This window comes from Peromyscus eremicus, chromosome 15 (genome assembly GCF_949786415.1).
Source record: "Peromyscus eremicus chromosome 15, PerEre_H2_v1, whole genome shotgun sequence".
Classification (NCBI taxonomy): Eukaryota; Metazoa; Chordata; class Mammalia; order Rodentia; family Cricetidae; genus Peromyscus; species Peromyscus eremicus.
In genome coordinates this window covers 52680294-52703480 of record NC_081431.1, presented here as the reverse complement: position 1 = coordinate 52703480, position 23187 = coordinate 52680294, and the positions used below count along the sequence as shown (strand labels likewise).

The 23187-nt window shown below is 35.3% G+C and overlaps 1 protein-coding gene across 5 annotated transcripts in view; it reads left to right on the top strand.

Annotated features, from left to right (window-relative positions):
* The window catches only part of Kcnt2 (potassium sodium-activated channel subfamily T member 2), a 258356-nt gene that overhangs the window by 139313 nt on the left and 95856 nt on the right, over nt 1-23187 (top strand). For all 5 annotated transcript variants that reach the window (XM_059280315.1, XM_059280313.1, XM_059280314.1 and 2 more), the window contains 2 exons: nt 2045-2153; nt 22645-22794. In XM_059280315.1, coding sequence (XP_059136298.1) covers nt 2045-2153; nt 22645-22794 — 259 coding nt within the window. The remainder of the gene's footprint in view (nt 1-2044; nt 2154-22644; nt 22795-23187) is intronic.

Sequence of the window (23187 nt, the reverse complement as noted above, 5' to 3'; positions counted from 1 at the left end):
TTGGTAGATAATTCAGCATGTGACACTGAAAATGCAGAACATACTTTATGTTTGTGTGGTGGTAATGGTGGCAAATGTGCTTAAAGTGTAAAGGGCTGATTGGTGCTGCAAAGCCTTTATCTGAGAGAGGAGCCATGTGAGCATTTTAATATATTAGTAAAGAACAGTATAGCTTTTATGGAATGGGAGAAGACCGTCATCATACAATTACCCCACAGTCATTCCCTCCAAAATTCTGATAACTTGAACAAAGAAAGGCCACAATACCTCACTTTTAACTATTGAAGGAAAACATGATGAAATATTTACAAAGCATCACCCATGTACTGCAATTTTCAAGTTGTTCTATTTGAAGAAATATGGTTATGCCTCTTAGTGAAAATTAATAACCGCATGTGGTGGTACATATGGTAATCAAGCTTCCAATTATTCTGTTACAGTTTGGATTTTTAAAAGTCCTGTCTTATGTTATGTTATGAAGTGTATATATTTTTTCACAGATCATATGTTGCGAGTGTTAGTTTGAAATCATGGTCCCCTATGCATTGCTAAGATAGGAGTCTAAAGCAACTGCATTCTGCCTTTAACAGCTTTGTTGCCTTTCTCTCACAGATTAGGCATGCACATTCGAAAATTATTTTGAGAAATATTGAGAGGGTGGTTTAAATACACTGTTCTTTTGCAAATATTCAGTACAGATCTTAACATTCAAATTGGAGTTAGAATCTGCTCTTTTTGCAAAACATTAAATAACATTGCTATGTATTTTTGAAGTCTTCCTCAACTGTCATTTCAACATAATAATAATCTGAAAAGGGAAGAGAGGGAAGAAGTAAGGTGCTAAGGGAGTGAAGAGAGATGCAGAGGTTATTAGGAGATACTTCGTACGTTTCAGTCTAAATCCTGAGGTATAGCTAGTGTAATATTTCTCACATGAAATGTAACAAAGAGAAATAAAAGCAACATTTAAACAAAATTAAAAATAAAGAGCAATGGGCTCTTCTTCTATATGCTCAAACACATTAACCAGGAATAATCTTGCTAACACTTGTAGAGGAACAATTGCTACCTCATTTCTGAAGTCACTCATTCTTGCCTCTGCCTGTATTGCCTGGTGTTTATTTTTCTTTTACAGTTTTTAATCTCATTAACAACTGTAATCTTTCTGTCTTTCCATTAGCTAAAATTCCTATTCTCTGCTGAGGGATGTATACATTTCTTAGATATTTACTAGGTTCTCAATTTCTAATACTAATGTGAAACACTTGGCATGGGGGTGGTTGCTTTTAGATGAACAATAGTTTGTTTCCTTTTTAAAAGTATGATTTATGTAGAAAATCAAATAACTTCATCATTCCCATAGGGTAGTAATGTAATTTGGGCTAAGTAGCTTTGTCTCCTTCAGATGTGGCTGGCATGTCTCTCTGTCATCCTCTAGCACTCTTTTCCTTTTATGCCATTGAGATGTCACTTTCTATCTTTCCTAGCTGGACACTATCCACTTTTGAGTTTAGGAACCTTAGATTATTGACAGTGCACTTTTACTTCAATTCACCTTAATATTAATTTTGAAGATTAATACTGTGGCTCTGATAGTATAAAATATTACTTGTGTTAGTCAAATAGCCTACCATGTATTGTAATAATTTCGAAGTGTAAAACCATGTTGTTATGTTTTTAGAAAATCAGTAGTATTGTATTTGTGATCCTAAATGATGGAATCTGACCACCTGAACTGCATCTCAAACCAGCTGTTGCTCTCTGACTTGCACAGGCATTTTTAGCATTTTACCAAGGTTCCCCATTTTGTCAGGATAAGAATTCTACCTTTCTAGGCCCCCAGCCCAGTCACAAACTCATTCTCCAGCACTCTACCTTACAAAATGTATTTCTGGGGATAATATTGCACCTGAAAAAACAGTCCTAAAATAAGTATGTTTATACTGAGACTTTTGCAATTTCATTCATTGTTTTATTCTTCATATTTAAACATATTACCCTCAAAAGGTAAATTATTCTAATTTACCTATTTTATTTCAAACAGATCATGTTGTATGTGAAGAAGAGTTTAAATACGCCATGTTAGCTTTAAACTGTATATGCCCAGCAACATCTACACTTATTACACTACTGGTTCATACCTCTAGAGGGCAGTAAGTATATTTTTTTCTTAAGATAATTTAATGAGTAGTTGTGTGATATAGACCTATAGTAAGCCAAGATATACAACTAGATCTGTGCCTACATTTGATTTTGTTTATATTATTTTCATTAGAAAAATATGAACATCTTAAGTGGCCTAAGACATAAATAAAGTTGATCTTGCTGGTTATTAATCTTATTCATTAATCATGACATATTAATTTAATGAACAACAGTATAAGTTTCAACATTATTTCTTGGATTTAGAGTTAGTTTCCACAATATTTACTTTTACAGTAAATAACATTTTCCAGAAGGAATTTTATGGGTAATAACATCTTAAATAAATTTTATGCTAAAACTTTATGTACATAATTGACCTCAAAATTGTGCTTTTCTACTTTTTAATAGTTATATATAATGGAGTAAACTCTATTATGTGCATTTCATGGTAGATGGGAGAGGGCAATATCATTAGCACATTTCAGAATTCTTTTGCATATCATTACAGTTTCAAATATACAAAAATTGTTTTGATTTGGATATTAAAGAAAATTTGAGGAGTAACATATTGCTTTAAAGTTTAGAACACAAATGCTGTACTGTACTGCGATGTATATTACTTCATATTACTGTCTTGGTATTGTAGGCAAAATGTTGATTATCTAAATTCTAGTGTGTGCTTTTGGTCAAGGTGGGTTGTTTGTTTGTTCATAAGTTAAATGGTTGCTATTTAACTGAACTACTAAACCAAGTAGTCAGGATGCATAATTTTTTTCCTGGAATGTATGGTAGATAGAAGGAGTCACTAATATTAAAACAGTAAATGTTCGGTGGTATTTTTTTTTTTTTTTTTTTTTTTTTTTTGGTTTTTTCGAGACAGGGTTTCTCTGTGTAGCTTTGCGCCTTTCCTGGGACTCACTTGGTAGTCCAGGCTGGCCTCGAACTCACAGAGATCCGCCTGGCTCTGCCTCCCGAGTGCTGGGATTAAAGGCGTGCGCCACCACCGCCCGGCTTTTTTTTTTTTTTTTTTTTTTTTAATTTTATTTATTTATTATGTATACAGTGTTCTGTCTGCATGTATGACTGCAGGCCAGAAGAGGGCACCAGATCTCATTACAGATGGTTGTGAGCCACCATGTGGTTGCTGGAAATTGAACTCAGGACCTCTGGAAGAGCAGTCAGTGCTCTTAACCGCTGAGCCATCTCTCCAGCCCCTCGGTGGTATTTTTAAGTAGACTTCACTATCTTGTCTCTAATTGCATTTCTGTTCTGCTGAGATGAAAAGGATTCTCCCAGGAACAATTTCCACAAATTCTTAATAAAAAATATTTGTATTCTGCATGTTCACAAGTGTTTAATCTCAGCAATGGGAGGAGGTAGAGAGACCATGAGTAGGGTGCTTAATTTTCAAGAAGTACTCAGTAGTTTGATCCAATTAAAGTACAGAAAATCATTTAGACACCAATTAATTGAATAGAGACATCATCAAGTGTATTCAATATTTTTTATACTAGTTTTGTCATTGAATAATACAACTATAATGCTGAAAGTTTAGTCCAACTTCACTGCTGTTCATACAAAGGAAAATCCATTGACGTCATTTAACAGCTGAAACTCAGAGTATTTTGTGCAAACGCTAGTATGTGGTTTTCTTTTTGTTTGTTTTGTTTTGTTTTTTCAGGGGAGAGGCACTGCCCTACCTAGGTTAAAAAAAAATAGTGTACCTCCATTAATTCTATATATTCCATTGAGCTTTTCTTTACTAAAAATGCCATTTTATCACATAATTAAGGATTTCCATTCAATAAGATGCCCTGTAAAATTATTTTACTATTGTGTAAATTATCTTTTCAACCACAAATTTCTTTATAGAATCATCATTGAGTTTTAATTCGTAGACCAGGAAGTTAACCCAGTAGTGTTTAAAGTGTATCATTTCAATATAGTCATATTACCTGCCACCAACAGTTTATTATTAGAGAAAACTACACAGAAACCTATTCACAATCTCCCTGCATCCTTTCAGCCTTGACCAGCCAGTAAGCTACTCCTGTTCCTGCTGTTTGCCAATTCTAAGCCATTCCATGTGCCATGTGTTGCTGGCTTAGCTTACATCAAACAGAGTGACATTTTCAAAGTCCATCCATACTATGACATGCAATAAATGGTATTCTTAATTTTGATGCTATTATGTCACAGGAAAGACCACATTTCATTTTTTCATTGAACACATGATCAGCACAGGTTATTGCTAACCTCTGAAAGATGCTGGTTTTACCGTTATATATGCTTTCATTCATTTTGGGTTTATTAAAGCAAAGTAGAAATTCTAGATCGTGTGGTCACTCTTTATCATTTGTTGCATGCTGTTAGAGTATTAATAAATAGATTACAATATTTTGAGATTTACTAGCAATGTATCAGGGTTCCAATTTCATCACAGTTTCTTCAGGACATACACTCTTCTATTTTGCTCCCAACTATCATAGGTGTGGGAAGATGCCTCACTGTGTCTCTAGCTTGCATTTACTCATGTATAATTATGTTAAGAATGAGTTTATGTGCTTTTTTATTATGTAATAAAAGTACAATTACATATATCCTTGAAGAAAGGCCTTTTGCGTAATGGACAACAGAAAATTACTATGGGAGAGAAATAGTCAAGATATACACACTATGAAAAATACTTTAACATTTATTTATAAACATTTACTAATTTAATTTGTGAGCATGTGTGTGTGAGTGTGTGTGTGGGGGGATTGTGTGTGTGCATGCATGGAAGTGTACGTGTCGAAGTCAGAGAGAAACTTATGGCAGTTAGTTATCTACTCTTCTCACATCCTGTAGGTTCTGGGTATCAAACTCAGCTTGTCAGACTTGGCACCTGTCACCTGTTCCCACTAGGCTTTCTTACTGCCCACTATGGCTTATACTTTACTGAATATTATTAGTTCTTAAGTTCATAATTAATCTCAGCACTGATATCAGAATAGTATATATTACTCCATTTGTCTTTGTAAGATTATACATTTGTTAAAGTAAATATAAAAACACCTAAGGACTCAATCTAAAAATCCTTTGTGGAGCAAATATCTTTTCTGGAGAAATAAAATTCAGAAGACTGAGAAATACTAGGTTAAACAATTATTTGTAATTGCTTTTCTTTCCTTTTTACTTGAAGCAATTGAGATTTGCAACACCCCCCTCAAAAAAAACCTGCAAAAGATAGGATCAATAGTTGCACATACTCTTGTTAGTACTTTAGGTAATATTTATAATGTTTTTGTAGTTTGAGTGCACTTCTCAAATGAGAATTTACTTCTCAAAGTGGTTATTTGACCTCTTTGAGTTGTCTACTAACATTATTTTTCTGGTCTTGGGTCCTATCAAAGTATCCTGTTATGTGTCATATATCTATGGCTTTCTTCTTCTCAGCTTCTTCTAATATGTGACACTTCCTATGAAGACTGGAAACAACATAATCACAAAATTTTTATGAACAAATAAAAAGGATAGATACAGATATATAGATGTGCAGCAGTATATGTCTGTTAGAATATATTACATGGGATTTTCCACAGTTTCAAGAGAGCCTAGATGCAATGCCATCCTAGGAACAATGAGCAGAGCTTGCTTCTTAAATAGTGTTCTGATGTAAAAGGAATGGGATGTTGTTGATTAAGGACTGCTGTGGGAAAAATAGAACACGAACTTAGAAAATCTGATGGCAGAGAACAAAGGAGTGTTTTGTATGGGGGTCAGGAAAATGTAACAGGGTCCAAACTAAAAGGTTTTCTAATGGAGCTACAAAATACGTAACAAGATGTATTTTAACCTGTGAAATAAAACAACTTCCAGGAGTCCACACTGATATAATAAAAACTTAAAAGGTAAAGGAAACTTACCACTTTCTTTCTAAAGAATTCAAATACTAAGTATAGAAGAAATGAGAAAATATGAAGCTAGCCTTAGGAAAGTATCATGTAAATACTGTCCTTCTACCAATGTGTGCTAATAGTAGTGGGAGAAACTTCGAGAAGAACCAGAACTGCTGTGTTCTTGATGTACCTCTCCCAGATGTTCATTAGCTGCCAATTTAAAACTTGTAATTTCATAGGAGGCACCTGACAAACATACCTTAAACAAGCAGCTGCTATAAATATCACCGATAAAAAAGCCTAAAATATCTCACAGCCCTTCGTAGGATGCATGAAAGACCCAGCTTAGTTTCTTTGATTTTTCTGCAAACTCTTTTCCCTAACAAGTCGACAGTGGACAAATCTACATAGAAAGCTTGTAGACTTCATAATGTCACAGTAGTTGAAGAAGGAAAGACTGAAGATTGTTTGTTTCATCAAATTATGCAGGTTAATCTGGAAAACATTTAAATACTTATAATATTCGGTTTGGCTGGGAAAGTTCATTCAGCGAAAGCTTTCAGAAAATGTTTATTTGGAGAAAACAAGCACTAAGGCAAAATGGAGGCAAAGGATGCTTGCTATGCCCCTCTGCTCAGAGACTCTGTGCTACCCTGAGCAGAGCCTGCAGCTTTTCCCTTCTCCATAAGTAGGCCAATGACCTCAAGAGAGAAATTAGTCATGAGCCATCCCCTGTGCATTTTACCTAAGATCCACAATTCACTATATCTCAACACCCATGAGAAAGAAGGAAAATCCAATGTTTGTCTCCAGGAAATGGTTCAAGGAAACCCACCAGGGAGTGAAGAAGAAAAGGAGTGAGATGTAGAAAATGAGAGAGAGGCTCTCTCTTTCCCCGAGCTTGTTGCAAAGAGCCCAGGGATTCAGCTGCCATGTGGGTGGAAAAGAAAGTTTCTCAAAAGTAATAGGGATTATAATTATCATCCTGACAGCCAGAAAGGAAAGGAAGGAAAGGGTGGGAGACGATGCTCAAAAGGACTATCTTTAGCTCCATAGAAAGGTTCACACTCAGAGCTGTGACAAGAGACTGTATTTTGTAATCTGGAAAATCTAGTTCAGTGTTTAGAATAGAGTACCAGTGACAATGAGAGGTGCTGTGACTTAACTTCTTAATTTTAAAGTCTCCTCTCTCTGTGTCTCTGTCTCTCTGTCTCTGACTCTCTGTATCTCTCTGTGTGTCTCTTTCTTTCTCTCTGTCTATCTCTGTTTCTCTCTGTCTCTCTCTGACACACACACACACACACACACACACACACACACACACACACACACCTTAAAGTTTGAATATGTTTGATTGCAGTCTATCAGCTAACCTAAAGGCTAAGCTTTACCTACTGGATATGTAGCTAAGCCAGTCAGATGCTTGCTTAGCATGCATGGACCCCTGGGTTCTACCCAGAGCACCACATTTAAAACAAACAGGCTTCTTCTTGGTGTATATATGCAATCCCAACATTTGTATACTAGAGGTGCTAGAGGCAGAGGGTCAGAAGATCATCTTTGATCATTTTGCCTACCTAACAACTTTGAAGCTAGCCTTGACAACATGAGACCTTTTCTTGAAGGGGAAAAAAAAACTGATACAGCATTTAAAATGATCTGTTCCTCTAATCCCACCAATATATTTGGTGTGATTTTCTCTGGCTTAATGGTCCACTTTCGGCTACCTGTACAGCTCAGGTAGAGTGTAGCTTTCTAGTATTCAATGGGAGCACAGTGGCACAATGCCTAACACTTATTCTTAAGATAAAGTTCTATACTTACTGCCCCACAGAACTATAATAACCTAAATGGGCTCCATCTTCATAGTCACCTCTAACAGGCTGTTGAGTTAGATTTACTTAAGTGACCTTCAGTCCTTAAGCATAAGCTCATTTACACCTCCAGGAGAAATATATAGATAATTCGAGTGTTAAACTAATCTGTGTGTGTGTGTGTGTGTGTGTGTGTGTGTGTGTGTGTGTGTGTGTGTGTTGACCATCATCTGCCACTAAAAATAAAAAAAACAAGAAAAACTAATAAAAATACTGCAACAGACTGGGGAACTTACACAGAGGAAATTCATTTTCTCACAGTTGTTGAAGCCAGAAGGCCCAGATCCATGTTCAGTCTCCTTGATTGCCTTTTGCTAGCTCCTCAGATGGTGTCTCCTCAATGAGCCCACACCTCTGCTGTCTTTTGTGTGCCCACGTTTCACCTTCTTTTAAGAACACATGTCAAATTGGATCAAGACTCACTCTAACAGTCCCAGTTTAGTGAAAACACCTCCCCAGAGGCATGATCACCAAATGCAGCCATGTCCTGAGCTACTAGGAATCAAGCTTGGACATGTGGATTGAAGGGAAGTTTTGGCTTATAACATGATCAGAGGGAATGTGTGCAGTGGGTTCTGTTGAATCTCATCCACAAACTGTTCTTGATTCCAGTGTGTGTGTGTGTGTGTGTGTGTGTGTGTGTGTGTGTGTGTGCAGTTCTGAAAAGTTAAGGAACATGATATTTTCTCCTTGTGCCCAGTGGTCCTTTATTCATTTCATTCATAACATACATAAAGAAGATAAAAGTATCCAGGTCAGGTGGTGCATACCTGCAATCTCGATGCTTGGAAGGCATAGGCAGGATATCAAGAAATCAAAGCAACCCTCAGTATTATTGGGAATGTTACATGTAACCTGGGCTGCAAAAGGCTCTGTTTCAAAACAAACAAAAGCATCAGTAACCAGAAGTTCCAGAGAACTCTGAATGGAGAAAAGGGTAATGGTGTGCTCTTTAAACATGCTGTAACTTTTCTTCTGTATAGACTGATGTGTACTGAAGTTTGCATAGAATGTCATTTTACTTTGTGTATCTGGTCCACATGGTTGTTGGGGGGGGGGGGCGGCTTTCCTAAGTACACTAATAAAGAGGAAACCGGAGGCCTTCTATGGAACATATTTTGAGAAGTCTATACAGAGAGTTGGCCTTGCAATCCTCTGCTTGGGGGGCATCTAATAGCTTAGCATTCATCAACAAATGAGATTGAAACATTTCCATTTTAAATCTTTAAGGCTTTCTATGCATGAGTCTTGGTTTATTTTTACCTCCTAATCTCCCATGGTTCTCTTGTGTATAGCACTTTCTCCAAATAACATATCCTAAATATACTTTGTGGTTTCCGCCTTCTGTATCCTTTTTAAATGTGGTTCCCTCTGCCATAAATTCACTGTTTCTGCCTTCCTGGAAGATTTTGTTATATCAAAGGTTCTTTCTTCTTATGAATATTTTTAAATCTCCCAATTTAATACGATTTATCCTTATTATAAACTTGTAATGAATTTTGTTATATTGACCAATATATATGTATTATGCCCTTTGTGCATAGGTACTTATGTTCCTGCCTTCTTGATTATAAAATAATTCAAAGTAAAGATTATATCTTACACATTTATATTTCTAGAAAAAATTAAAACATAGGTGCTCAATAAACATTAATTGAATGAATAAAGTAAAGGATGTGCTAAATAATGATCATTCAAAGTCTGTGATTCCAAGTGTTTTACGAACTTCATGTATTCAATTTTTCTCCTTCACGAAATTTTGTTGAAAATGACAAAGAAATGATTAATCACAAGTTTTTATGTAGAAAGTTGTAAAAGGGGTGAGAGGGGTTTTTTTGTTTTGTTTTGTTTTGTATTTTTTTTTTAGTTTCTGAAAGATTAGAAGTAAGCAATGTCATGATTTTGAGGAGAGTACCAACCAGAATATTTAAAGTGATACAATAGGATAAACTTGCCCCCTGAGTCTCTGGTATTGAAGATTCCTAGAAAATAAAAACAATAAAATGATCCTCTAGGCAGAATGAAGGGTCAGTCCTCTTCTTCACCGCTTCACCACTCAGCCATTACTTTGCAATTATTCTAGTTAGAATTGTGTCACTGAAAAGAATCAGATGGTAAGGTTTTAGGTTTTTCTTAATATAGCTGTGTTTTTTGGTGTGCAGATGTGTGTAACCTATCTATCATCTATCTATCTATCTATCTATCTATCTATCTATCTATCTATCTATCTGTCATCTGTCTATTGATCTGTCTTTCTATCATCTATCTATCTCCTTCTGTGTGTGGGGAAAGGAGAGGTCAATGTCTGATGTCTTCCTCTGATCCTCTACATCATTTTATTTTATACTTTATGTCATTTAATTCAAATTTTGTTTTTTATGGAAGAAATTCGTGAATTTTTATCCCCTAATTAAACACACTCATCTATGAAATAATTATACATTTTTAAAAATAATGTATTTAACTTTATTTTGTGTGCGTTGGTGTGAAGATGTCAGATGCCCTGGAACTGGAGTTACAGACAGTTGTGAACTGCCATGTGGGTGCTGGGGATTGAACTCAGGTCCTCAGGAAGAGCAGTCAGTGCTCTTAACCACTGAGCCATTTCTCTTATTCAAATTATCAAAAAATTAAAACATTTTAACAAATTTAATTAATCTTGTAAAAATCTTTTCATATTAATTTCTTTTTACAAGGGTCCAAATAGGCATGGCAATAGTTAATATATATCAAATACTCTGAGCTTGAATAAACTTTGTGCCATAAAAGGAAGTTCCCCAAATCTGAATCTGTAAAGAGAGACTAGGGGGAAAGCATCATAATTACTTAAATAAGTTGAACAGACAGCAAATAATGAACTTGAAAACAAGAAAATGTTCTGTAAATTACTCACTATACTTCACACTAGAGAAAGAATGCTGACTGAGGACAGTCAGGATCCCATGGAGGGGTTGGACATTGATTCTGGACAATGATTCTGGACTCTCTCAAATTTTCATAGATTTCTATTTATGTGCTATGAACATGATACACTTTTCTGTTTTTGTTTTATTTTGATATATGGCTTTTCACTGAATCTGGAGCTCCCTAGGCTAAACTATGAGGTCAATTAACCCCTAGAATCTACTTGTCTCATGTAGCATTGGGTTAACCATATGATATGGGTCCTGGGCATGCCAAGGAAGTCCTCATGCTCTTACAGCAAGCACTCTATCCACAGAGACATTCCACCTCCCCCTAAAATAATTTATTAAAAACTATCTGAAGAATATAATTGGAATTAGAGGTTGGCCCTTAACAGTGAGACACTTGGGAGTCTTTAGACCAAATAGAATTACCCCTTTTGATTCACTGTGAGCTGAGACCTGCCATTTTAAAGATGATCTCCACAGAGAAATGGATCTCTTTATTTACCCAATCTCCAAAAGTTTTAAAATACATTTTTTATTTGCTGAATGACACTATATTGGAGGTAGTCCTGTTAGTATGTCCATTTAGGACAGTGACCTCTATTTCAATGGGGATGATATAGGTAAATAGGCTGGTCTTGGTGTTTTTTACATTAGCAGTTAAAATTTTAAAAATCATGATTAATAGCAATTAAAATGAAAGTCATATACATGATATATATATATATATCATTATATCAAATATATTAGAAATAAAGAGTATTGTTATAAATGAAACAAAGTTTATTAAAACATTTTTGTTACAAAAATAGAGATATTTAAGTAATAATGAAGAAAATACTAAGGAATTATATAGCCATGTGAATGGTTGTTCAAATATATGAAATGCTGTGAATAGTTTCTGTTGATATAGTTTTTAATTTTTAGGTTACTTATTGATAGCTTGAGGGTCCAGCCTCCAGCTACCACCAGGGTATACAAAAAATCCATGAAGACTGTGAGGGCTTAGGAAATATTCTTATCTATCTAAAGGCTAGACTTCTTTCTATCTGGAGGAAAAATAAGGAAATACACATGCTTTCTGATGGTAACTTTGTCTTTTATTTCATCGTAAAAAATCTCTTTCTCTGAAAAATCTCTCTGTTTCCACATAAGTACATTCCACGTTGTTGCATTCTCCATACATTCTCCACACAGTCACATACCTCTTTTGCACAGTTACATCTTTTATCTATACAGCTTTCTTTTCCTTGACATCTCTTTCTTACATGGCTCCACATCTCTTTTCTACACACATTTCTTTTCTCTACTCTGCTACATTCCTTCACATGTCATTCATCATTTATTCACTCTTCATTCATTCACTCTCACATTACTTCTGCACACTCATCTCCTTTTGAGCACATACACACACCTCACTCTCACACCCCCTCCCTCCATTCCTCCCTCCCTCCTTCCCTCCCTCATTCTCTCTATTCTAAGTCTTTGGTTCCAATTCTCTTTAGTTCCAGTTTTGTTTAGTTCCAATTCTCTCTGTCCTTTCAGCTACATTCCTAACTCAGCATGCACACACACACACACACACACACACACACACACACACACACTCACTACACTCTCACAGTTAAAGTCTGGACAATTATATGTTATATTTTCAGGGTTCAACCCATTCTCATTACACATAAGTCACACAGTTTTTCTTAGGCTAGGAAGGTCATGCTGACCGGCCAGTGAATCACACTTGGCCATCCGGGTAGCTCTAAGTTGTTGACGGTTCCCAGACAGAAAATAAACAGTTGGCTGAACCTTGAGCCTGGGAGTATGTGTAGTCAATAGGGGGTTATGTCTCAATCTACGCAGCCTGACCTTGATTTAGCAATAGATACCTGGGAACTGTGTGTTTTCTGCAGGGGCAGCTTAGTCTATTTTGAATTTGTTTTGAAATCTAAAACTAGCTGTCTTTGTGACTGAGAATACTGTTGCTTCCCCTGTGTCTGTTATGAAAAATATTCTAGTATTATTAGAATTATACAGCTTAAGTAGAAATCATCTTCCTGACCATCAACAGCAGTATGTGTGCCGAAAGATGTAAAACACACTACCAATGGGCTGTGGACAGCACCCACAGCTGTTCTTTTTAGGGAGGTAAGTGGTGGCACATGAGAAGGTTACAGACAGAAAAGGACTGGTTTCCACATCCAGTGACCCCACGGACTTTGCCTAGTAGGGCTCCCCAACATGTAGTTATTCGTCTGGTTGTTTGGCCTTTTGAACACTAGGTGTCACTTGCTGTATACTCCCATGACCTTCTTAGATATTAAACAAAATTTCCTGCTGATATAGTCTATACAAGCTGAATTTTCATTTTAATTTTTAGAGAGAAAGGGGTCATAAAATATATCCTGAAATTCAAAACAGCTTAAAATGAATATAATTATTATCAGGAAGATTAAAAGGAAAAAGATATGGAAAGATAATTAATAAGGGAAGAAGATTTTTGAAGTTAGAGGTGTTATTGCTAATCTTTTTTGAAATATTTAAAATTATAAAAGCTAGTGTCTTAGCTGAGGATTTCAAATCAAGTACAGAGACACAATGCATGAGGATCAGACTTACCAGCACACAAGATCTACCCCTGAGAGATAGTATCATTTAGTACACATTCCACAAAGATAAGATAAATAAAAATTAAAGGTAGGAAATTTTAAGGCAGAAGAAAAACCAAAAGTATTTTAAATGACACGGTCTGGTTAAATGCAAATTATAAGTGGTAGAGAATCATCCCCTAATAGAGGGGAGAATATTCCTGATGGAGAAAAATTGTTAAGAAAATATCACATAATCTTTCTCCTATAGGACCTAGACTTAAACACTCATGGGGGTCAATAGTGGACAGCTAGTTGGAAGAAAGTGAGAGTGGGATAATTGGGAAAGGAAGGAAGTTAAAGAATAACTAAGTCAATAGACACTGAAATTACCTAATTGCCAATTGGGCAAATCCACTAGTAATTCTTCGGTGGCTAAAAAAGGACAAAACATTTTTCTTTTTTAAGTTGTGTCCTTTGACTCTATAAGCGACTCATTACAATCTAAACACCAGACTTCGCTTTTCTTTTAATTCGCTACTTTTGCTTTGTAGATGAAAGAGTTGCAGAAAACTGTAAAAAGAAGGAACATTAATAATATCAAAATTACATAGTCATTCCTGGAGTATTGTCTTCTGAAATACTTCTTTTCTTTTGTATCTCATAAAGGCAGCCCTCTGATTTGTGGACTGCATGATATAGCACAGACTCCCAACATTGCTAAACTTTTGACGTTGCTGGGAATTAAAGCCAGGGTCTCACTTATTCTAGACAAGCACTCTACCACTGAACCAGCCCTTCCTCTGTGAGTTTAGAATGTGCTGTTAATTTCTCCTAATGGACTAATTGGTATCAAGAAATTTTTGGTGAGACTGTTTTGCATACTAAAGAACAAATGACATCAGGAAGAGGCAGCAAAAGCCTTCCCAGTTACGAATATTTTTAAAGTGAAAAAGGAGTAAGAAAATTATTAAACTCAAATAGCAACAATAGCAACTTCCTTTATCCCTAAATATCATTTTAATTGCCATTGAATGTGATTTTCTTGGGGAATTCATTATGATGTTCTAAATTGAAGGTACAGACACAACAGTGGAACATCCATCCATCTGTGCATACAGACAGACAGACAGACAGACAATCCATGAAGCACTGGAACGTAAACTGAACTGTTAGAATCTAGTAAGAAAACAACTGTCCTCTGAGACAGCAAAGAGAAAGTACATTTTGAGTGTAATGTATTTTTATTCTGCAGTACAGAGTGAAAATATGAGATATATGAGATGATGTTTATGAGCTGATAGTGCAATTTTACCAGGACAAAATAATTTCTCCATCTGATAGTTCTAAAAGTACATGAAATATTCTACCCCAATATCAGGATTTGTTTCTTATTTTACCCAATAATTAACAGGAATTAAGTGAGTGTCTCAAAAAACAGACAAACAAACAAACACAAATTTAAATACTGTTGGAAAAAAATCAACCTTAATTTCAGTGAATTTTGGCCAACCTGTCAACTATTTATGTTTAATTTTTGATCAATTTGTTTGTTGAACTTAATCTGCCCTTTTAATGGCTTTTGTTAAGTTTACTGCTAGTAATGTGCCAGAATTACATTGCATAACCTTTCTCTATTTCCTCAAATTTAATTAATTGTATCTCATATACAGTGCATATCATACAGCCATTCAGTCCCATCTAGTGGTAGAAAATCAACTATCATTTTCTATATTGTTTTTGCTACCTTTTCAGTCTTAGAACTCAGATTTCTGTTTTGATGCCAGATAATATAAATAGCTGAAGTCCTGCTAGGAAGTGGAAGTGCAAAGGCACATCTTAGAGTAACGAGCTGTCTGATTTTTTGTTACACTATCCATGTAGTCCAGTCCTCTGCAAACTAGTGTAATGTAACACTATTCCCGTTCTCCACTCACCTCAGATAGGAAACTGGAGACAGACCAAAGTAAGAATGCCACCAAAAGGTTTCATTTGCTTAAAAATAAACTTTGACTGCAGTTACTTATAGGGATCATGGCGAGGGGTTACTTACACAAGCAGAAATGACTCAAATACACCTCACATCACCAAAAGCCCTGAAGTAGGAGTGACAGCTCACAAAAGCTGGCAGCATAGAAGGCACAGCACAGGTTTCCAAAAGCTCAACAGGCTACAGTGTGTCATTTCTAGGTGCTGTATTTGGCTCAGGCTTCTTCCAGGCATCTGTGCTGGTCTCTGTCTTCTTTTGCGTAGATTAGCTGATTTCAGAGTCTCTGAGCTACCCTTACTGCCTACATATATATCGAGGGACAAGGAGGCACTAGTGACTCTTGTCAGTCTCGGGGACTTCCAGAAACTTTTGAATTCTTTACTACCTGATCTCAATGAGATTTTTACAGGATAAAATGTTTCATTTCCCCATAGAACACTTTGTATCTTAATAAGCTTCCCTCTACGATGAAGGTTTATCTCCAAGGAACTTGCTAGAAAACAACTAGCAAGAATAAATGTGTACCCAAAGATTTAATGGCTGTCTGTGTTGTAATCATAAATGTTTAGGAACCTCATGTATTCCCTTCAGCTCACAAATTGTCATGAAATAATAATATAGGCTGTCATGTGTCATAATTATTTCTTTGGTCAACGGTGATTAAACTGTAGATTTCTGCTTAGTTGTGGTAGTAAAGCTATGGCTGTAATATCATTTACGTATTTTAACTTTTAAATAAAGTAAAAGTTTCATATAACTGCAAATTAATATACTTCAAGTATGTTTGAAGAAAATTATCCTGTAAATTCTTTAAATAAGTAACTAGAACTAAGATGATATTAAATCTGAAGATAATTACCTAATTAACTAAGATTAATTGATTTGAACTAGATTTAAATATTTGGTTACTTGTGTAAGACTTTTAAAAATCTATCTTTAATCAATATAATGTTAATAAATATATTTATCTTCTCTATAAGTGAGCACCAATAAACATCTATTTAATTGTTTAAATATGAATTTATATGACCTTTCCTAAGGCACAATTTTCAGTGACATGTAAAGCTTATGTTAGTTGCTAAAATAGATTACTACCAAGAATATCATGTAAAAATTCATTTTTACTGATGTGAAAACAATTTGGCTTTATAATATCAATAATTAGATAACACCAAGTCATGTAACAATCTTTGTGAAGCTTGGTGAACCTGTTATTATGTGTCTTGTGTTTAACTGTATAATTTAGGGTCAGAGCAAACAGCATGCTGGAAAAAATAGATAGACGTTACTATCATTTATTTAAAACAATGAAAAACTAGTATTGGAAAAGAGGTAGATTCCTACTTATGACTATATTCCTAACTTTAAAGGCAATGCTCCATGCACAAAGGTTACTGTTAGTTTTTACTCAGTGTCACAGCATCCACTCAAGAAAATGCATAGGTTAAAAGTCAAATTTCACTTTCCACCATTTGTTAATATGGACTAAACAATATGAAGTTGTCAGATGAATGAGGTTTTAGTCTTTTAAAAAGCATGAACATATTTAATAATTCAATGCATTTTTAACATAGGGACAGAAGTTGCTGTCTAATAAGGCTTCAATATGTTGTATTTTGAGCAGGAAATTCCATTTAACTCTTGATATATCCACATGAGAAGATTTAGTGATGAGAAAAATTTTAAATTAAAACTAAATTAGCTTCTTTTACTGTAATCATATTATCTGTATTGTGTGTGTGCTTTCTTAAATTTATAAACACAACATGCTCAGTTTGTATGTAAATTTTATGTTGTCTATTATATTGGAGTTGACTATTTAGTATTAGACAATCAGTGTGGGTAGGGTTTTTTGTTTGTTTTGTTTTTCCCCTGGTAGAGACTATTTCTCCTGTTCTCAGCACTCCTTGGTTGCCTGTAGCTCTTGTCTGAGACTTAGGCTCTATAAGTTTCTGCCCTTCCGTAATAACATATCTGTTGGTGTTATCCTTGTTTAGATTGGGATTAGGCAGGCATGTTTATTAGACTTCATGGGGGCATCTTTTCTGACTTTTCTATCTACCAACAAAATAAAGAGAAACAAGGCATTTTCTATCTAATAGTCACTTCACCACCAACTTTGACTCCCTACTTTGTACCAAGATAAATCAGCTATCCTCCCTGTAACTCAGACTCCCACTAAAATGTACTTAGCGCCCATTGGTATTGTAAATAAACTTTTACTGAAAAAATAGGAAAAATACATATTGAAAAATAGGTCATGGTTATTGTCTTATTCAAAATGTTTTCAAAGGAAAGAATACATATAAACCTAACCAAGGAGGTGAAAGACTTATACAATGAAAATTTAAGAATCTGAAAAAAAAATATAAAGACACTAAAAAAATGGAAATATATACCATGCTCATGGTTTTCTCAAATAATGTTGGGAAAAAGACCATTTCATCAAAATCTATTTATAGATTCAATGCAATTTCAATCAAAATATCCACATAACTTCTCATTGAAACAGGAAAAGAATATCCTAAAGCTCATATGGAATCACAAAAGACTCAAAAAAGACAAAGCAATACTGAGAAAATGTGTAATGCTGGAGGAATTACTATTTCAGTCCTCAAGAACATTACAGAGCCAGTCATAAAAACAGCATGGTAGCCAGATGGTGGTGGTACACATTTTTAATTCCAGCGCTTGGGAGGCAGAGGCAGGTGGGTCTCTGTGAGGTTGAGGCCAGCCTGGTTTTTAGAGTGAGTTCCAGGACAGCCAGGTCTGCACAGAGAATCTCTGTATTAAGAAAAAAACAAGCCGGGCGGTGGTGGCGCACGCCTTTAATCCCAGCACTCGGGAGGCAGAGCCAGGTGGATCTCTGTGAGTTCGAGGCCAGTCTGGGCTACCAAGTGAGTCCCAGGAAAGGCGCAAAGCTACACAGAGAAACCCTGTCTCGAAAAACCAAAAAGAAAAAAAAAGAAAAAAACAAAACCAAAACAAAACAAAAACCTCAAACAACAACAAAAACAAACAACAAACAACAAAAATAAACAAATTAACAAAATGGTACTTGGAGGAAAAAAGACATATAGACCAGTGGAACAAAATTGAAGACCCAAACATAAGCATGTATGGCCATCAAAAAAATATACCAGAGGAAAATCTGTATCTTCAACCAATGAAGAAGAATGATATCAACTCCTATCTATCATCTCTCTCTCTCTCTCTCTCTCTCTCTCTCTCTCTCTCTCTCTCTCTCTCTCTCTCTCACACACACACACACACACACACACACACACACACACACACACAAAAAAAAAAAACCACAAATTTTAAAAGCAGAATTTACTCTGAGTTAAATGGAGGTCACATCTCGGGAACACAGTAGTGAAGTGACATTGTCAGTTCCTTCTTGGGGCTTTTTATTGAGTAATACAATAGCACAATTTCTACTATAGTGTTATGAAAGGAGAAGTAAAATTACTTCTACAAAGCTGACTTGAGCAGAAGGTCTAGATGGAGGAGCCATAGCTGGAAAATGGAGTTTTGTTATGAAAATACTCAGGTTTTAGACAGAGTAAATGATCAGCAGAAATTTAATACTACTCTTGGCTGGAGTGGAGAGGAGGAGGCATAATGCTGTGACCCCTCAAGGGTAATAGTGATCACAATTTTCAACCTCATAGACTTTTTCACAAGACAATTACAAAAAAAATGATTTAGGGCTTTGAAATGTAACTTTTCAGTCTTTTAAAATTGATATAGAACGTTTGTACTTATCTAATGGAGTGCACTATTGCAATTTAATTGTGTATACTCTGTATAATGGCAATTCACATTTCCATCTTTCCCATTATCATTCTCTTGCAATTAGAAACTTCACATGCTCCTTCACCTTTATTACAACACTGAGAATGTGTAGGACCAACACTGGAGGCAAAGACGACTTAGGACTTGTTTAAAAATTTAAACATTGATGGAGAAAACGACGAACCAGTTGTTAGCTTAAAGGAACCATGGGTGGTAGCCGTCATTACTTGCTGGGTCAAGCAGATAGCCTCTTTTGTCTTTGCTCACCTTCGAGCTATTCTTAGCACAATGATAAGAGGAGCTTTTGTAAAATGTAAGTGCATACCTTTGCACTTATTTAAAATCCCCAGTGATTGCCTAGTCATTTCAAGTAAATGTCACATCTGTTGAATGATAAGTTTCTGCAAGGACACCCATCTTAGTCAGCCCTCTCTACTTCTTCTCCTTCTCCAACAACTCAAACTAATTGGCTTCTTTGTTCTTGTTGGGCATACTGGGCATTCCTGTGTTTAGGGGAAGCACCTGTTGCGATGGATTTGCTGTCTTGCCTGCTCTTTTTCACAGCCACAGAAAATCTTCTTCGTTTACATTTTCTTTAACCCCTGGTCTCTCAGTATGGAATTCCTGGGTTATCGTACTTACATTAAAATTACCCTCTGAAAACTTAGTCTCCTTTTCACATTATTTTTCTCCACAAAACTTACCACTCAGGCTTATTCTTAGTAGTCCCTAACTACCCTCTCCATTTTGTTAAATTACCATAACAATGAATCTGAAACCTTCTTTGCACATAATCACTGTTTTGTGAGACTGTATATTGTTATCAATATTTGATGAAATTTCCACCATCTTCTTTCAAACAAACAGCCTGAGTTTCATGAAGAAAAATTTATATTTTTACAATTAGTGAAAAGTAAATGTTCTTGGTTACTTCTTTTAGGGAAGTAATGAAGAGGATTCCTAATGATGTGATGTTTCTTGAGAGGGGGAATAAGGTTATAAAGTAGCAAGATAAGAAGCACATGATAGAGGAAGATTTTCTGGGTAGAATGAATCCCATGGCTTTTGCTCTCTTCCTCAGTTGTTCCATATTATGTTACTATTTCAGCTTCTGAATTAGATTTATGATTCTCCTAAAGGAATTTTAGTACATTTACATGACAACTTTCTGACCCTGTGATCATTTTGTATCTCAAACAAACCCTGATGAATTGCCAGCATGTTCTCTAACATTGCTGGACCTTCAGTAGTCTTTGATCTTTGCCAAATACCATTTTGCCAAATTGTTCTTTGATCCATGGATGATTTTATTTTTTTGCCAAAAAGTAATTTTTTTCCACAAAGAATCATCAGTCTTAATATATTTACTTTCCTTTTTTTCTGTGACAAAAATATTTGAGAGATACAGGTCAAAAAGACTTGTTTTCACTCATGGGTTCTGAGCAATTTCAGTATGTCCGCAGAGCAGCTCATCTATGCAATGGTAGCATGAAACAGAGGCTTCTAATATATTGGCGGAGCAGTAAGCAGAGATGGCTAGACCTGACCTACAGATAGAAATAGCCTCCAAAGGCCACTACCTAATAACCCCTTTGCCAGCCAAGCTTCACAACCCTAAGCTTCTACAAACATCAAATGGCTCCCATATGCTGAGGACTAATTGTTTCAAACATGAATCTGAAGGGAACAGCTGAGATTCAAACCATGTTTAGGAAGCAGTAGTTAGAAGTAACACATGCAATCAATAGGCAAATGTGTCTTTTCAAAATTATTTCTAAAAAGATACTTTAACATTAAGAAATACATATTTTTTAACTGTGACTGCAATACATTGGCAAATACACTGAAAGTAAGCATAAAATTTGGAAGAAAAGTAGTTGTTACAACCCCCCCCCCGAAAAAAAAATCAATCAACATTTTCTGAGTACTTTTATCTGTATATCAACTTAGTGCTATATTTAGCTTACATCATTCTATCTGATACAATAAAGTTGATGCTGTTTTTCACAGAAAGGATAATTTCAAATAAATAGAAAGTCCAATCAATACTTTACTGAAGTTTGCAGAACTGCGATTCAAATCTGGTAATTAGACTACAGAGCCCAAGATTTTGACACTTTAAGACACTCATGAAGGTATAAAGAAGATGGGACCTCTACCTTTATGTATTTGTTGCTAATTGACACTTTGAAAATGTTGATGAGTTCATTTATTAAATAATCCCTTCAGTCATACTCTGAATTTAAAATGGTTCCTTGAATACTAATTATTATAAGTTCATCATTTGCTTTTTTCCTTTAAGAATCTATAGAGATTAAATGTAGATTTTTTTCATTCAATTTGTGCTGATTTTGCTGTTAGAGTCCATAATATTTAATCTGAAATAGTAAATAAATGTACTGAAGCAAATGGGGAAATCTGCTATGGGACTTTTATGATTTTCATATGAATTGAATTTCCAAAGCCACAGAACTAGGCAGAATATTCTAGAGCTAAAGAAAATACAAGTTTTCTTAATGTACATATCTTATTTTAATAAGTACCTTTAGCATCCCTCTTGCATACCATCTTAGTCAATTGTTATTACAGGTTGTCAAAGAGTAATTTATACACAAGAAAACTTTATTTTTCACATTTCAGGAGTTTAAAAGTCTAAAATTTAGATTCTGACATATCAGGTCCTTCTGAGTTGTCGATTTCTGACTCTGGACTGCATTCTTATATAGTAGGAAGAAGACACTAGCTCTTCAGAACTGATGGTGACTCTAAACCACTCTGGTGTTTATTCTTATTGCCTACATACCCCCAATGGCCTTAAGCACAAATGCTACCACATGAATGGAAGCAACACATGCATTTTGAAGGGGTATAAATATCAAATCTATTCCTAGAGCTCTTATGCAAAAGTGTGTTTCACAAATATTTGTTCTTTCTTGAGGCATACACAGCTTGAGGGAGCCTCAATTATAAAATGGACAAAAGTTAACATTATATACTTTTGCAAACACAAATTGATGTCCTGAGAAACACAATTTTTTAAACACGAAGTAAATTAGGTATCTGTAAGTGTCAATCTGTGTTATAAGGTAAATTTTGCTGTATGACAAAGACAATGAAACAAATTCTGGACCTTGGACATGGATGCAGCCTTTCCACAAACAGGGAGGAAATCAAATTAATGCCTGAGCTCATGAAGCCATGGCCAGAGCAAATACTTCAAACACTGAGTCTTGTCAATTTCCACTTTCTACCAACACACTGTTCATCAAGTTTTCATGTTATATGTGGTGCTGAATTTAATTTAATATAATGCCATCATTCTGAACTCAGAGCCCCATGAGAGTAACTCTTCTAATTGTGTTGGCTGGTTCTTAGCCTTTGGGATGGGCTGTCTGGCCTCTGCTGTCATTTACCCAAATTCACTGTCTTTTCCTCTGCGTGTATGTGTGTGTGCTTATGTTGCAGAGAAGGGCAACAGTCTCCAGAACAGTGGCAGAAGATGTACGGGAGGTGCTCGGGAAATGAAGTCTATCACATCGTTTTGGAAGAAAGTACATTTTTTGCTGAATATGAAGGGAAGAGTTTTACCTATGCCTCTTTCCATGCACACAAAAAGTATGTTTCTGCTTCCAGTGGAGAATTTCATCAACCAGTCAATCAGACCAGTTTCAAACAGTTTTCCAAAGTGTGGTCCATATTGGTGCTCATGGATTTCAAGTGTTTTAACTTTTAGCATTGGTTTTATTCTAATTTAACTATAAATTTTGTAGTATCTATAAGTTTAGTTTACCAGGAGGAAAATATGTAAGAAATACTCTACCACATCTGTGATTCTCATAATATCCTAGCCAATTAAGAATTAACAACCTTACAACAACGAATCTTGTTACATAAATCAAATTTAAAGTGACGTTTAGTTTTGTTTATATTTATAATAACAGAAACACTTGAAAATAACAGAACAAAAGGAGAAAGAAAAAAATCACATTTTCCCCCTTTGGTCTTTTG